Source organism: Podarcis vaucheri, assembly GCF_965113315.1.
Source record: "Podarcis vaucheri genome assembly, chromosome: 9".
Lineage (NCBI taxonomy): Eukaryota > Metazoa > Chordata > Lepidosauria > Squamata > Lacertidae > Podarcis > Podarcis vaucheri.
In genome coordinates, this window is record NC_138767.1 from 2513295 (window position 1) to 2530436 (window position 17142).

The window sequence follows — 17142 nt, forward strand, 5'->3', positions numbered from 1 at the left end:
CCTCTTCAATTTGGGTGGGTGCCAGAATGACATAGGGGTTACGGGCGAGCTTGAGAGGGACACAGGGCCGGTCGCCACTTTAGGCAGGTCTCCGATCTTTTCGCTCTCGCCGTTGCAAAAATATATTTAAAATCTTTGCAAGGAGAATACGCCTATTCGCTTCAAATATTTTGAGCTTTCGTTGGGAAGGCCTCGTTGCAAAAGGAGATAAGCAGTTGTGTGTGGCGTGTGCATGTACGTGGAAGGACTGATGTCTCTAGGGCGCAAATCCCGGCAGTAACTCAAACAATGAAGGGCCGTGGTTTTTCAGGCCCAGCAGACAAGGAGGGCTTTCTCGGCCCTTGACTTTCCTTCCTTTCCCTATGCTCCCTCCCTGCTCTCTTGGGAATGCACCTCGGCTATGGCTCCTCCGCCACCGCAGCCCTTTGGGGTGTTTTTTGCAAAGAGCAACCGGCCAGCTCCAGAGGGGATCCGGACCCTGCTGTAGAAGTCACCAGCCGGCCCTCGCCAGGCGCAAGGCCTGCAGCCCGCCCGAGATTTCTTTCCGAGAATCTCCAAAGGCCTCGGAAGAAAAGCAAGAAGTTGCATGGACGCATTTCTCAGTTATCACCCGCGATTCCTTTTATTTAATTTTGTCCACCTGCTTTGAGCGCAAATGTGGGCGAGAGGCGTCCCTGGATCCTCGACAAGCAACAACAACAAACAACTCATCTATCTATCATCACGAAACGCAACGAAGGAGAAAAACAACGAAACGTCAGGAAACGAAAATAATTAGATTTGGGCGGGCGGAAAAAGAGGACGGGTCAATCGAGTAAAAAAATATAGCAAATGTAGCTGAAATGTTATGTTTGTGAGAAATAGATTCACGCGCCTCCAGACTAAATCTCATAACAAGGATAGCTGATAAGCATCGGGGGGAAACGAGAGAAAGAATGGGGGGAAACAAGCCAAACCAAGACAGAGATTGATGATTTATGGCGTGCATCTAATGCAGATTGCCATAGTTTTTAGGATCTACACACCCACCCACACCCACACCCAAGCCCGACAGATTGAAAGATAATCGGGAGAGAGAAATTGCTGGCTGTGTGAATCTTCTAGTCCTGCATAACTGCTACTGCCACCTTCAGCAAAACCAGCTCTGAACTGAGAGAATATTCTTTGTGCTGCCTTTGGATTCAGTCTACTGTGCGTCTACAGGGTAATAATTCGGCCTTCGAAACGGGGAAGCATTTACAGCTTGGAATCTCAGGCTTGGATTCCAGTGAAAGGGTCTCCCCACCCCCCCACCCCCTTGCGCAGCCCCCTTTCTGTGGGGTCCCGTCCCCATCCTCGAAAGACTCGGGCCAAGGGTTGAGCCCTTTTGAGCGGGCAGAGCCGGGGAGGGTCACGAGCAGAGGGAACCCAGGGGAACGTTTTCAGCCTCTGCCTTCCTTCCAAGAGCTCAGTGCAGGATATGTGTGCGAGAGGGAGAAGCGGGGAGAAAATAGCTTTTGACTTGCTGGTGCTGCAGTGACGCTGTTTTCCTGCGACAACAGCTTGCCAGCCAAGGCAGCCACCTGGAATTATTATCACGCGCGCGCACGCGTTGCCCCCCAAAGACGTGCAGCTCCGGGGGAAGGGGTCAGGTCCGGGGAAAAAGAGAGACGAGGGCAAGACGGATTCCCTTAATAAAAATCACCTCCCTCTGCTGCTTCTGTTGCAAATGCCACCCCCGTGCCATTGCCTCCTTGGAATGTCCCAACCTCCCCCCACCCGCGCCAGAGAAAACCTCCAGCCCAATTCAGCCCCCCACTCGCGCCCTTAGCAGTAACCATGCGATCGGGCCCCTGTCGCTAGCTGTGCCCCTTCCTCGCTCCATCGGCAGGGTCCTGGAAAGGAGCATATGGGGCCAGATTTGGGGAGGGATGTGATGGGAAGTAGGGATACATGGGGGGAGAGGAGGGCCGGTTTTTTGGAGCAGGGAAAGCGTTTAAGGAGGGTGAGATGCTGAGGGGGAAGGGAGATGATGGCTGGCTGGCTGGCTGGGCGGTGGGAGGACACAATTGCAGGCCAGCCACGGTTGGAGACAGTGAACTGGGCAGCCGAGACCCGGCCGGGTCTCAAGAGGGCGAAGGAGACTGGCAGCAGAGAGGGACCCGGCGCAGGCTGGGGCAAGGAGACGCGAAGGCACAGCGGGGTTTGGGGTCTGGAGAGCTAGGGGGAAAGGGCAGGAAGCGTTTAGTGAGGGGCAGAGGGAGAAGGAATGGGGGGCAGAGTGTGGCTGGAGGGCGATGGTAGGATTGGCGCGCATCTTTGCAGAAAGACAGAGGTGTTCTGGTTTTTAAAATGCCCCCCCCCAAAAAAAAGGACAGGTGGAGCAGGAAGCGTGCAAAAAGGGTCCAACGTGGGGTTGGGTGAAGAAGTCTCTGGAGCCGGACTTTGGCGACAGATGTGGAGAAGGGGGAGGCAGATCTTGACCGCGCGGTGGGTGGGTCGGGATACATGCAGCAGGTGTGCGTTTTGGTCGAAGGAGTTGGATTCGGGATCGGATGGAAGGCCGGGGTACAGGAGCCGCCGCGCGCCCCTCCGCGAGTCGGGGGGCCTTTCCCTTACCTCGCACCAGGATCCGGCGGCAGTAGTCCGCCTCGCCCGCCGAGGGCTGGCTCTCCGTCTCCGGGGCGCACTCCTTGGAGGAGCTGGGGCTGGCAGCCGAGGTCCCCGCCGTCAGGTCCTTGATTCCTCCTCCTCCTCCTCCAGGAGCCCCTCCGCGCAACTTTGCGCTCTCCAGCGCGGCTGCGCGCGCCTCCTTGTCCCGGGCTCGCTCCGGGGCGCCGCCGGGGTCCCCCAGGAGGAGGGCGCGTCGGCCAGCCTCGCTCCCCCCATCGCTCATGCCTGGGGGCGCCCCGGCCCGGGGATGGAACATCCGCCGGCTGCCCCCTCCACTTTCCCCCGCTCCTTTTGCTGCCTCCCGTTTGCGCTCCCCGAAAGTGGAGGGTCAGCAATCGGGGGCCGGGAAGCCCAGCCAGGCGACCCAGGCCGGCAGCAGCAGCAGCATGGTGCTGGGAGGCGGATCTGCCCCCCAGTTTTCCCCGTCTTGAGGTGTCCAGAAACCCCTCGCCTCGACTGATTTCTTCCTTTTCCGAGCTGCTTTCCCGGGAATGCTCTCCTTTAGGAAAGGTGCGGAGCCAAAGGATGCCAATCGGGCAGGCGAAGAGTTAAAAACTTTCCCCGCTCGGATCCAGGCTCCTGAGCTGCCCCCACCCCCATTGGAACTGCCGCTGCCCCTCGGCTCGGCAGCCCCGGCCAAACTTCACCGGCCCGGCCTGCTGGCGAGAGCTTCCCTGCCGCCCGGTTCCATCTCTCTCTTGCCTTCCTCTCTCCCTCTCCCTCTCCCTCTTTCTCTTTCTCTCCCTCCGTCTCCCTCTGATGAGCAAAGGCAGAAAAGGAGGACCAGGCGCGAGAGGCGAGAGCGCAGCTAAGCGAGCCCTCCCTCCCTCTCCCTCCCCCTCCCTCCGGCTTCTCCCCCCCCCCCGCACTTCACATCCTTCCAGGTTGGACCTTCCGCGGATGGGAGATCGATGCGTCTTTGGCAACGTGGGTGGAGAGAATTTCGGCGTGCGAGGGGGGGGGGAGGCAGAGGAGGGTGGCGCTGAAGAGGAGGAAGAAGAAAAAGAAGAGGGAAGGAGGCAAGGAGACAATCCATAATTCCTCTCCACCCACCGCTTGGTTGTTGTTGTTTTTTCCTATTCCCAATTCCCATTTATTTGTTGAAGAAAGGAAATCCTTCTCTCTCCCCCCCCCCATCCTACACGCATACACATTCCGTCCCTGGCACTTTAATGTTCCTCTGAGGGGCGGGAGGGGGGAGGAGGGAAGCAGAGCGAGCTGGGGATAAAGAGCCAGGCGAGGAAGGGAAAGGAGCGATTTCAAATGGACTGGCGGCCACACACGTAATTTCCTGCTCGCGAGTCCCTCGCCATTCATTGGCAAAACAAAGAATCGCCACTCGGCTCTGCACGCATTCTCGCCCCCCGCTCCGCAAAGGAAAACTCCCCCCGGGTTTGGACTTTGTCAAAAGAAGCATTGCCAGGGAAGGAATAATAATAATAATAATAATAATAATAATAATAATAATAATAATGCTGCAGTGTAAGGAACAATTGGTGGGCTTGCTTAAAGCTCTCCCTTTCGGGCAACTGTGATCACTGTAAAGTGAATTAAAGTGCGCCACTTTCAAGCTGTTGCTCTTGTCAAATACAAGGCAGCCAGTCAGTTTCAGGCTCTGAATGCTTGGCCAGTTTGGGCAAAGTCCGTTTCAGCAGGCCGAGCAACGACCAGGCGCGCGCTCCCCTCCGGAGAGATGGATGGATGGAGAGGTGAATGGCGCCTCTGGGTGTTTTTGTTGTCGCTGTTTTCAACAGACGGGTGAAAACGTCTCGCCCACTTTGGAAGGTGCCTTCTGTTCCCGCTTCATTAGGGGAGCGCTGATTATTATGATTAGCAGGGCGGTTGAAAGGGAAATGGAAGGGTTGGCGTGATCCTGAAACATTTCTTTTTGAGAGAAAAAGAGACAGAGGAATCGAGGGTGCTTTTCGGATTTCTAAGCAACCTTTTATATATATATACCAGTATATAAAAGGGGGCTGGTAGGGGGATAATGTGGGTGAGGCGGGTTTATTTGGGTGGGGAGCTGATTGAATTGTGTGTCTATAGAGAGGAGTGATTTCTCTAAGCCCCCGCAAAAGTCTCCCGCCATCTCTACAAATGTTGCTCCAACACAGGGAGCCGCTTTTGCAGGACCGAAATGGGCCGCTTGTGTGTATTTTCATCTCTCGAGTGACAGCCTTCTACCTGACTGACAAGTGATCCTGGGATTTGTGCCTCTCCCCTCCCCTTCGCCTCCACCCGGAGTGATTTGCTTTCTGGGCTGTGGGTGGTGGGAAAGGGGAGATGAGCAACTCTGGAAATAAACGATACAGCCTCTTAGGTCCAGCTGCCCGCTTCTGATTTTATTTGTATGGCCTCACCGGCTGCGCATCTAGAGAGCCGTAAAAGCCACAGCCAAAAAATACATTATCTGAACTTGCTTTCGCCGATGTAATTCGCAGCAACGCTCCTCCACCGACTGAATCCTGAGCCAGCTAACGGGACTCGGGACCCAGTCGAGGGAACAAGCCAGTCTCGACTCCCTGAAGCCCCACTGTTTTCAGTGGAGGCCAGTAAGGGTCAGGTTTAGCTAGGCTGGGGACCCTCCGCTGGCTGGCTTGGCGTGGCAGGCGCGGGCCAAGTTGAGGATCATGGAGATTTCACTTTCCGATCGCCAAGTAAACAGTTTCTTCTGCATGTTTACTCAAAAGCAAATCCAGCTTACATGCTTCCTGGTAAGCGTTCCCAGGGTTATATCCCAGGAATCCCTTTCTGGCCCGCATACTTACCCTCCCTCAGGCCTTAGAAATCATTAGAGGGCTTTTGCTGCGACGTAGGAAATGCCCGAGGATGGCCCTTGCTTGACCTGCCCGCAGCATTCAAGGTAGCGGGCCCTTTGCAGCGAACTGTGGTTCAAAAGGCTGCCTTAAATTACTAGTATTATTCTTAACTTCAGAGATTGGGATGGTTTCTCCACAAAAAAAATATAAAATATTTGGAAGTGTGCGGGTGTTTACGTTTTGCGCATTTAAAATATATGCGAAAAACTCTGCTGGAGATGGCGATGGAACCCAAGTTGCATAGCCAGCCTATGATGGTCTACTTGGGCGTAAGCCCAAATTATCCAAGGCGTGCACAGGAATGTATAGCCCAGAGCACAATCTCGGCCTCTTTGCGTATCCAGACCAGTTAAAACACTCCAATTGAAAGAAAGCGGGGAGAAGCTATCTTCGTTCTTGACTTGCATAGTGTAAAAAAGCGCGCCGGGAAAGAGGGAACTAAATCTAGGCAGGCCGGTTTCAAAACCCGGCTCTCGCCAACGAGAAGTTCTCCTGCGCAAGCCCCGATGCAATGACCCGGGTCCCCCACAGCTCCAGTGCATTTCCTCCGAAGACGGAGGGAGAACTGCGCAGGAGAAGTTCCCTCTAAATTGGGCCCAAAGGTTGCAGCTCCTCGTAAGGACTTCGGCGCTCAAGCTTCTCCCTGCTACTTCCTTCCTTCCCTGTCTCGACTTGCAGAGAAAGAAAGACCATAATTATTATTAATAAAGATATAACACACACACAGCAAAATAAACCAAGACATAAAGAGACACGTTTTCATTTCATTTTTCAAGCGCTTTAAAAGCCACTTAGAATGCTTGAATGCGTCCTTGTCGGATAACGTATTTTATTTTCAAGTCACTTGTTGAAATCGGAAATAAAATCAAAATAAACCTCGCACAACGTGTTTACTAGGCAGAGCGGGGAAAGGAGAGGGGGGGGATGAAGAAAGTTCCAGATATTGGTTTAGGCAGAGATCAGCTTTTATTAGTCACGGGAAACGTCGAGACGCAAACGACTCGCTTCTTTTACAGGTAAAAAGTCAAGGCCCCCCGAGGACACCGACCCAGACCGAAGACCACCGTCTGCCGCTCTTCTAGCTGGAGGTCAGCATTTGATCTATTACAGTTTTGGTCAGTTGCGGTAACTTCAGGGACGCTGACCTAAATCCGGAGTGACTACCGATTCCGAGGGAGTTTGCCTGCACGCCTTGCAGTCGAGACGGTGCCCGCCTGGAATATCAGTTTCTCGAAAATATTCGCTTTTAAAAAACGTATGTGTGGCAAGAGCAAAGGCACAAGCACACTTCTGTGTCCTTCTGCCGTCGTCTTTCCTTCCCGTACTTGCTTAGCTCTCCCATTAAAGTGAACGGCGCTTGAAAGTGCTGGCAGGATCGTAACCTCGCGTGTCTGCAGGATGGCATCCCATCCCCTTCATGTTTGAATGCTTCTCACGTGCTGATTATTACCCGGAGCTGGAACGGTCGGTCGGTGGAATATGTGTATAGAATTTTTTTAAAAAGGATAATCATTTTCAGCTGTCAGACGGGGCTGCTTTCTTAGACATTTAATAGGAAAGGGGGGAAAAGTTAACCTTCCACGTGAGAGCTGCAGTTGCGGCATCGAAGTACCAGAAATCTCTTTGGCAAGGCGCCCATCGCCGCCTCTTGCCAACCGCACCCTATATCGAAGCAAAGTGTTCCCAAATGTGCCCCGATCCTGAATCTATTTACCTGTTTGCTCTGTTGGACAAAATGACTCAGAAAAAAACAATTATCTCCCTGTATATCAACTGTTAATCACGGTCTATCTCTTCCTTCCTCTTAGCCCGTCAGTCTTTTTTGGGGAAGGCACATTTAGCTAAATACATTTTTAGCTTGAAGTTTAACTTACATGCTAATCTTCTGATGCAACCTTTTTACTCATAGGTACTAGTAAGCAAACTACTAGTAAGTATACTAGTTACTCATTTGTAGTAATATAGAACATATATGTGGTAAATAATACAGAATATATGCTAATATACAGGAAGCATACTGGTGAGTATACTAGTTACTAATCTATAATAAGTAATGCAGAATATATACTAATATATAGTAAGTAAGTGTAGACTAGCACTATAAAATACTGGCTGCGTCGCCATTGTCGTTCCCAGCCTTCGAGTCTCCTTTCCGATTTACTTAAGGACTCCTATAAATCCAGATGGCTCCAATTCATGCACAGCAAAATTAGACCTATTGGTATTGACTTGGAATTACTGTACTGTATAATTCTAGTGATCAATATATTTATCACAATATCCAAATTAGATTAAGGGACATTGAAAAACAAAACATTGAGTCAGCTGTAAATAAAATCTGTTCCCCCAAGTTCTGTGGTTTAAATACAACCGATAACAGGATCACTTCTATCTCAAAGTTAATAATTCCAGCCCAACGCAGGACATTTACGTTAGCCCGAATGAACGTTTGTTTAGCTTTTGTTAAGGGCGGATATTTAACCATCCCTAGAAATGATAGACATTGCTGATGTTATTTGAATGCGAGGGACGCTGTAGAACGTATTCTTTTCTACTGTCTACTGTACAACCAACTACATAAACGCGTGTTGTCTCCCCTTTTGGGTTGTCTAACATCATGGCACAATTAAAATATCAGATTCTACCTGTCTGTTCTTAACCCGGAGGTAATTCCAAGGGTGGCTGAGTTTCTGTCAATAGTATCTCTTAAAGTGGTGAATGGCACAGGTTAGCAGGAAGACACTCCAATGAAATTTTCTCTTACTATATATCTTATATGGCTGTTTATTTGTACATATATGGATGTTTTAAGATGGTCTGTATCTGTAATGCCTAATAAAGATTTGGAGAAAGAAAGAAAGAAAGAAAGAAAGAAAGAAAGAAAGAAAGAAAGAAAGCTAGTATTTCTTAATAGCCCCATTCAACGCTGCCAAGAAAACAGCGTTAGGGACCCCTCGTTCATTTCCTTCTCTGGTGCGAAACTGGATGCGACCTCTTTGCAATTTTACGTTCATTCATTGCTTCAGCTGCACTAATTTTTAAATAAAAAAAATCCTTACAGTAGCACTTTAGAGACCAACTAAGTTTGTTCTTGGTATGAGCTTTCGTGTGCCTGCACACTTCTTCAGATACCGGTTGATGGGCTTTCGTTTCATGCGGCTCAATGTGGTGCCTTCCATAGTTCTAGCTCATACCAAGAACAAACTTAGTTGGTCTCTAAGGTGCTACTGGAATGAATTTTTTTATTTTGTTTCGACTACTGCAGACCAACAACTAATTTTTATCTAATGTATCCTCTTGGAATGCAACAGGGGAAAGACTTCCGAGAAGGGGAAAAACAGGGTCTCCTTCGGGGCAAGAGTGGTGCCAGAGTGCCCCTCGTTCTACACTGAAAAGGAATTAGGAGTCTCAGGTGGAACTCATGTTTCCTCTCGAGTCAGCGGCAGGCAACAGCGATCCAGGGAGACCCGGATCCCCAGCGACCCACTCCTCCAAGTGAAAATAAACGCGTTTTCTGAGGGTTTCATTGTGGTTCTGAAAAGAGACCAGCTCAGGCCTCATGAAAGTCAGTGACACACACACTCTCTCTCCTGTCTCTCTAACCGCTGCTGGATTTGACCTTGGCAGCGGCCAAGGTGAGGTCGAGCCGAAGAAGAGGCGCGGAGCGGAGGCTGCCTGGGCAGAAGGAAGTTTGGTGTGTCACTTTCTCGGAGCTCACCGACCTCGCCTCGGCTGCGTTTTGGTGTATTTCCGGTATGGCGTCTGAATGAGGTCACATAACGTCTCTTGCCTGTATCTTATTTCAAAACCACGAGTTCCCTCTGTGTAGACAAACAGTGGGAACCGGTTGGATGACATGGAGAGAACTTCACGTAGCTCCTTAAGCAAACATTCGGTTCCTAAAATGCTAATTTAGGTGCGCTGGCTCTTTAATTTAGGTGCGCCATCCACTCACACATTTCAATAGGCTGGTGGGGATTGTGAACCAGAATGTGTAGGATTGCTATGGATTGATTTAAAACATTTCTATGCCGCCCCATAGCTGTTGTTGCTTTTAATGTTTAGGGCGCATATACGCAGAGAGGAAGTATAAGGTAGTCTGAAAAACAATCATAGGATCCGGCTGCGCGCCGGTTCAGGCATCGCCTGTGTCCCTTCTGAGACCTCGGTTTGGGCAGACTGAGGCTGAAATGTGCCGAGGAGGCGCCCCAGAGGATGAGCCATCTGAGATAGAGACAAGACGGGGAGTCCAAGAAGATCTGAGGCCCCCACCTGGCTAAAGCAGGGCGGATGGTCAGTGCCTGACCGCCTGGAAGCCGCCTGGACGAAACTGTGGACAGAAATGTAAGGACATAAGAGACGTTCAGGGTGATGTTGGGATCTTCAGGTGTGGAGGGTCGCCAACGCGAGGAACCTGAGCCCCACCTGGAATAAAACCCAGGAAATCTCAGGGTTCCTCTGTAAATTATAAAGGTGAATTATGGTGCTAGAGGAGACACTTGAGAGTCCCATGGACTGCAAGAAGATCAAACCTATCCATTCTTAAAGAAATCAGCCCTGAGTGCTCACTGGAAGGACAGATCGTGAAGCTGAGGCTCCAATACTTTGGCCACCTCATGAGAAGAGAAGACTCCCTGGAAAAGACCCTGATGTTGGGAAAGATGGAGGGCACATAGAGAAGGGGAGGACAGAGGACGAGATGGTTGGATAGTGTATTCGAAGCTACCAGCATGAGTTTGACCAAACTGCGGGAGGCAGTGGAAGACAGAAGTGCCTGGCGTGCTCTGGTCCATGGGGTCACGAAGAGTCGGACACGACTAAACGACTAAACAACAACAACAACAACAAGTGCCATTTCCGTTCTGCTGAATGTTTCACTATGTTCAGTTGCATCGTTTGTGTGCGGATCATTTTTCAAACTTATGTCCCTGCTTGATGGGCCAAAAATGAATTGACAGCTCAGAGAAGCAACAGGCCGCTAAACAGGCAATTAACAAACCTGGCCAAAGCAAAGTGAACTCGGAGAAAATTGCCTGCTCGGCGTACGAAACAGGAGCAGCCAGGTGCGCCCAGGTATACCTGCCTCTCAGTGCCATAAGGGAGGTTGGAGCTTTTAGCGCGATGATGCCCTGTCCGCACGCGCAACAAGATGTTGTAGGCTGGTAACTTTACGGCGTGATGGTACAATGCGCCTGTTGCACGTCTGAACTGTAAGCCTGGGCAAATGAAATTATGATTATACCCCGTGTTTCACACACAACTTTATGAAGGCTGAACTCTTGCAAGAGAGGCTTGCCCAAAACAAGGGCGTGCATTAAAGACCGCTGTGTTAGAATCCTGTAGTAGCTAAACCGCCCAGGAATATTGCGGCGCCTCAAACGCCATCACATTGTTTGATTATGGAAGAGGGGGTTATTGGTTTAGTTTATTCCTGTTTTTATTATGTGTTTTGTGTTTTGATCTCGCATTTTTATGCTGAGAATCGCCCTGGGATTTACGGACGAAGGAGGGTATAACAATTCAATAAATAGATACAGTATAAGTTTGCGTGGACTGAAAGCGGACTCCGGTTCTCGGAAGCTTGCGCCACCATAAAATGGCGTGAGCCTTTAAAGACGCGACCAGATTCTGGGTTGTTCTTCCACGCACTGCAGAAGGCGTTGCGTGTTCTGGAGGCCTAATTCTTTCTTAGAATCCCTGGCAAAAAATTTATTTTATCCGAAGCTTTGCGGAGAGAGAGGCAGAGAAGCCCGTTGGCTCGGGGGGCGAAGAAATCGGCTTTCCCCGAGCTCAAACAGTAGGTCCAGGTAAGGAGGAGCCGAGAAAGCGGCCTCGCTCTCCCTGCCTGCCCAGCCACCAAAGCACTCGCCAGTCCGAATTGCAGCTTCAAGAGAAGGCTGGGACGGAGCCCCGATCTGGCTTTGCAACATTTTTTGATATTGGGATGCTGGCTGCTTCCTGTCAAATTTTGGTCTCAAACCCACTGAGATGAGGAGCTGGGTGGGAATGAGCATAGCCCCCCCCCTCTTCCCCGTCCATCTTCGCATTTTCTCCCAAGAAGCTCCGCTTTGCAGTCGCTGCGGTTCGCCGATTCGCCATCCCTGCTCCTGTTTTTAAAGAGGGGAAGACGAAAAGATGGCAGATAATAGAACTCTCCCGGTTTCCAGCGCTGCTGGTGAGACGAGAGGAGTGAGGGGTTCCGGGTAGGATCCTGCTCGGGGAGCAGAGGGAGGGACGAAGCAGCAGGCCTCGGAGCTGGCCGGGAAAGGAGACGCGCTGTTCCCTCCGCAAGGCGTTTCCGCCGGTCCAGCCTGGAAGCCCAGGCCAGTGGCCTGTCGGAAAACGACGAGGGAGAGGCGGTCCTCACGAGCAGCGTTTTGTGGCCGTTACCCTTCAAGATAGATTTCATTTTAAGGCAGGCCGTAAGGACAGAACCGGTGTAATAATAATGATAATAATAATAACAACAACATCAACAACCACCTCCGCCACTAATAACAGGGCGCTGCAAAAACCTCTTCTGAATTCTGTAATGTTAGGGCTGCAGTCGAACAGGGGGTTTGTTTTGCTCTCCTCCCTTCCCAGAAACCCCCGAAGATCCGGGGGCGCGAATCTGGCTTGATGGTTCATTGAGTGGGCGCGATCCAGCCGGAAGGTCTCCTGCGCACAGCCTTGCTGCAATGAACAGGAGCAGCGCAAGAGCACCGCAGCCTGCCGTTCGCTGCAGTGGGAGACGTTGTCGACGGATTGGTGTCAATTACAGTTGGGGGGCGGGAAAGAAACTGACAAACGTCTCCCTTATTTTCCCTCCCGCTGCCTACTTCGCAGCCGAGAAAACGCCGACCTGGAAAGCGTCTTATTAGGAGATCTTTTGCAGGGCCGAAAGAACAAGGTCGCTCGAATGGCGGCATTCCTCAAGATTTGGGAAGAATTCATCTTGCGGAGGGATGTTTTAGCCACCCTGCAAATGCAGATGGAGCTGCAATTCTGCTGGGAGAAAAGCCGGTCTGAGAGCCTTGACTGGGCTGCGGGTTTTGAGAAAGCGCTGGGACGGATAATGTTGTTTTTTAATAAAAAAAAACCCAACAAACCGAAAGCAATCTGGCTAGATTATAGGATGTTTCGGCTCTGAGAGGGAGGTTGCTGTGGGGGCAGGAAGGAGAAAGAGAGAACGCTAATGTGCTGCTAAATAGAGAAAAACATTCTCCAGGAAAATCCAGGCAGAGAAAAAGGATTAAAGTGTCACCATCGCCGAAGAGTAGACGTGCCTCGTCCATTCACATCCTGGGTGGTTGTTGACTAAGCAGCCTGGGTGCAAATTAAGCAGCCCGTTTTACGCACACTTACTCTTGAGACACAGATAGGTAGCCGTGTTGGTCTGCCATAGTCAAAATAAAAAAATTCCTTCCAGTAGCACCTTAAAGACCAAGTAAGTTAGTTCTTGGTATGAGCTTTCGTGTGCATGGTATCTGAAGAAGTGTGCATGCACACGAAAGCTCATACCAAGAACTAACTTACTTGGTCTTTAAGGTGCTACTGGAAGGAATTTTTTTATTTTGACTCTTGAGAGTAAGTCCCACAGACCTCAATGGACCTGCCTCTGAGTAAGCCCAGCGCATAGGATTGAACTGCGTTTTTCATTGAAAGCAATACGCATAAAACACATTTAGAGCACACCGAGGCCCCCCCCACCCAAAGTCCCTGGAACCGCAGTTTGCCCCCCACAGAGCTACAATTCCCAGCACCCTAAACTAACTCTGGCTCCTAGGATTCGTTGCGGGGAGCCGTGTGCTTTAAATATACTTTAGATGCCTGGTGCGCGCGCGTTAGGCCGCTTTAACTGAAGGATGTCCGTGCCTCGGGTCTGCCATCCAGGACGCCCCCAGCCCCCCCCCGTCTTGCTTACAAATCTTTGCTGCTTTCAGCTTCTCCAAGGGTGACCTTAATTCTCCTGGGTGTCAATATTTAGGACCCAGTCTACTGGGAAGTTCTCCTGGGCGTCGTCCTATTATCCACCCCAGCCCCTTTCAGGTTTAACCCTGAAAAATAAAAGCAGCGGCGCTGATTATTAGAGACCTGAATAGTAACCAGGGGGAACTATTGCATTCTCCCTTCCCTCCGGCTCCTGCCTCGTGCGCGCTTGAAATTCCCACCCCGACCCCTAATGCGTCTCGGTTCCCCTGTCTGTAAAATGGGTACAAGAGCCTCTGTCTTTAACAGCAAGCATTGTGGAGCCTTTAAAAAAGCATTTCGCCGCGTTAACTCGCCAGAGCTGCTTTGCTGAGAGATACCACTGAGAGATACTAGAGAACTCGCTAATCTAGTATCTTGCACCCAAGAGAGGAAAATCGCAGCGCCCCGGAAGTGATGGGCAAGGCGTGGGAAACACAACCTGTGGTTTATGCCAGCAACTGACTTTGCGATTGAATCACGGGGTCATAATTTTGTAGAGTTGGAAGTTACCCCACCCCCGGGTCATCTAATCCAACCCCCTGCGGTGCAGGAACCACAGCTGAGGCGGAGGTTGCATGGAAACGATCCTGGCCCACGTTAAGCGATTGCCATCTTAACCCGAATTGCTGGAAGGGAAAGTCCGGGTGGAGTCAATGGGAGTATATTGCCCAAGTGAACGGGATTAGGCTTCAGCTGTAAAACTGACTATGAAATATCCTAAACAGGCACCGTAGATTTTAAACCAACAAATGGGGCTGTCTGAAATTGTGTGCGTTTCACCTGAGAAGACCGACGCGCCTGGAGTAGGGTCTGAAGGCAGAATAGGACCCCCACTTTCCCAAAGCATCAGGGCCTGGGGGGGCGACCGCCTGGGAACCACGTGTCCTGCTGTTCCTTTGAAGGAAGGAAAAATGGATAGAAATGTGTTCTAAAAAACTGGAAATAGAGAGATTTATTGTGGCAGGATATTTTGGGATGAGATGGATCAGAGGCAGGCGGCGAGGTTCCTTCGAGGAACGGTCAATGAGGAGGAGACAGGCCGTTCTCCTGCGCAAGTCCCCTTGAAACGAACGAAACGCGAGAAGATCCGTCTGTAGACCTTACACTAGCTGGGAGGGAAGATCTCCTGCGTCAGCCCCACTGCAATGAAGGTGAACTTCCCAGTCATTGGAGGTCTTGCGCAGGAGAGCATCCTGCCTTAGGTCTACCGTACTAAAAATTCTTATTTGGAAGGAAGCACGGGACAGGATCCAGACATGCTTAGATCACTAGGAAATCCCATTGTTCATGATTTTCCTGTTAGAGGTTTTCCACGCGGAGAAGGGGGCGGGGGGCAAGCGAAGGTAGGGAGAAGTTAAGGGGAATAAAATAACACACAGAGAGAGCTCATGGTCTCAAAATGGAGGGAATGAACTACAACAACTCTACCAGGGTGTTCACACGTTCACCTGACTGGTAGATCAGATGTAGCAGGTCTTAGTCTGGATCTCTGGGAACAACGTGCTCCAAGCACTACTGAGATGTTTAACATAACATACCTGGGAATTAAAACAATTAGATTAAAAGTAAACTACAAAACTACACGTGCTTACTCGAAAGTTATTTCCATCGAAATCAAGAGCTCTTTATTGAAAAAAATGCTTAAAAATGAAACGTCACCTTCTCTTTCAGAACTCAGACATGGAATCAAATTGCTTTTTGCAGTTTCTTACGCTTACCTTCGTGGGTCTGTTTGGGAACCAAACTGAAATAATAATATTTTTTTATTTATACCTCGCCCAAATTGACTGGGTTGCCCTAGCCATTCTGAACGAGATAGCTTTTTTAAAAAACACCCAAAGGTTTAAAAGTGGATTTAGTTCTGAGGTGAGAGAAGCTGCTTAAAAAGGAGAAGACGTGGAAAGGCGGACGCAAATTTAGAGGGGGGAAAACCTCTCAAAATGTTATAGTTAATTGACAGAGAAAAAGGCCAGAGGGCTGCTCGGTTGCTCTTGAGAGCCAGGATGCGACCCTCGGCTGATACCAGCTAGACAGAAAAGGTCCTGTGGCCGAGAAAACCTGCCTTTTACTGAGCCAGACCACCGGCCTATTCGTGTAACTACCCCAGTGTACGGTGCTGCCCCCTGGTGGTGGGGCAGGGCAGGGCTGGAGATGTAAATGTCTATCAGGCAGGGAAAAGCCAGTCTCAGTTTTGCTAAACTAATGGGATTTTGAATAAATGTGCCCTCAGTTATGACTGGTTTGAATCTCGTTGTGTTATTACCTTAGCAGGTCGTGGAAACAAATAATAACAATAATGTTTTTTATACAGTGGGGGGGGGAATGAGTTTATGAAAGAAAGCGAGTGGCACCCCCCCCCAAAAAAGTTGGAAACCGCTGGTCTACACTTTTCAATTTTTTTAAAACCAGGCTCCAACTTCAGTCCAAATTCCCATGTCTTAAACCATATATTACTAGGATGGTAGCAAAGCTGTTAAGACCCACCTTAGATCGAGCCATCACTCGGAACTGGGTCCCGACCCGCCAGTTGAAGACCATTAATTTACACCGACTGGGTCTGCAGGGTTTCAGAGGGGCGCCTTCCCAGTCCGATGTCGAGGACCGGACCTGGGACCTTTCGGGTGTCAGACTGGTGCTGGTCCACTGAGCTGCAGCCTTTGAGCAGAGGGCCTTGTCGGTGGTGGCGCCCACCCTGAGGAACGCCCTCCCCATCACATGTCAAGGAGAAAGGCAACTATTCAACCTTTAGAAGACATCTGAGGGCAGCCCTGTATAGGGAAGTTTCAAGAGTTTGATGTTTTATTGTGTTTCTGCATATGCTGGAAGCTGTCCAGAGAAGCTGGAGCGACCCAGTCAGAATGGTGGGTGGTATCATTATCATTATCATTATCCTTGCAAATCCCGAGAGTAGCTGTCAACGTTTCCCTTTTTTAAAGGGAAATTCCCTTATTCCGAATAGGATTCCTCGCAAGAAAAGGGAAAAGTTGACAGCTATGATCCCCAGGGCAAGCGAGCCAAATGTGTCCGGAGACACAAAATGACCCGATTCCATTTCCTAACCTGACCTAGCTCAGTTTTATTTTAATTTTTTTCCTTTTGCATATATGTATTCTACCTTATATCCTGCTCACTATCACAGAAGAAGAATAAATCCGGGGTGGCTAAGCGACTTTTTGGTGTGTGGGAGCAAACCGATCCATCGGGCTTTAAACAAACAAGTTGGGCAGTTACGCAAGGTTTTATAGTTTTTAAAGCGGGGGCAAGTCTTACCTAATTTGCCCGGTGGAAAGGGTCACCCAAACGCCAAGAGGGACCTGAATTGCAGGGTTCAAGCAAAATAGCCCTCTCTTTCCAGAAACTGGTACTCGTTGCTGCCTCTCATTGTGAAGTCAGAGCAAAGGCTTCGTGGCTAGTAGCCTGGGGGAGCCCTTTCCTCCTGCAGAAATTTGTCCGATCCTCTTTTAAAGCCATCCAAGGTGGTGGCCATCCCTGCCTCCTGTGGCAGAGAGTTCCACAGTTTAACTATCCGCTGCATGAAGAACGGCTTGCTTTTGGCAATCCTGAATCTCCTAACCTTCGGCATCAGTGGTTATCCAACAGTTCTAGTGTTGGGGGAACTTTTCTATAATAATAATAATAATAATAATAATAATAATAATAATAATAATAATAATACTTTATTTATACCCTGCCCATCTGGCTGGGTTTCCCCAGCCAC

General features: G+C 50.0%; 1 protein-coding gene across 1 annotated transcript in view; it reads right to left on the bottom strand.

Annotated features, from left to right (window-relative positions):
• VAX2 (ventral anterior homeobox 2) overlaps positions 1-3447 on the bottom strand; it is a 62637-nt gene extending 59190 nt beyond the window's left edge. Inside the window, exon 1 of the mRNA XM_082236631.1 lies at positions 2599-3447. Within this exon, the coding sequence (XP_082092757.1) occupies positions 2599-2908 (310 nt within the window). The 5' untranslated portion in view covers positions 2909-3447. The remainder of the gene's footprint in view (positions 1-2598) is intronic.
• Between the last annotated feature and the right edge of the window lie 13695 nt (positions 3448-17142).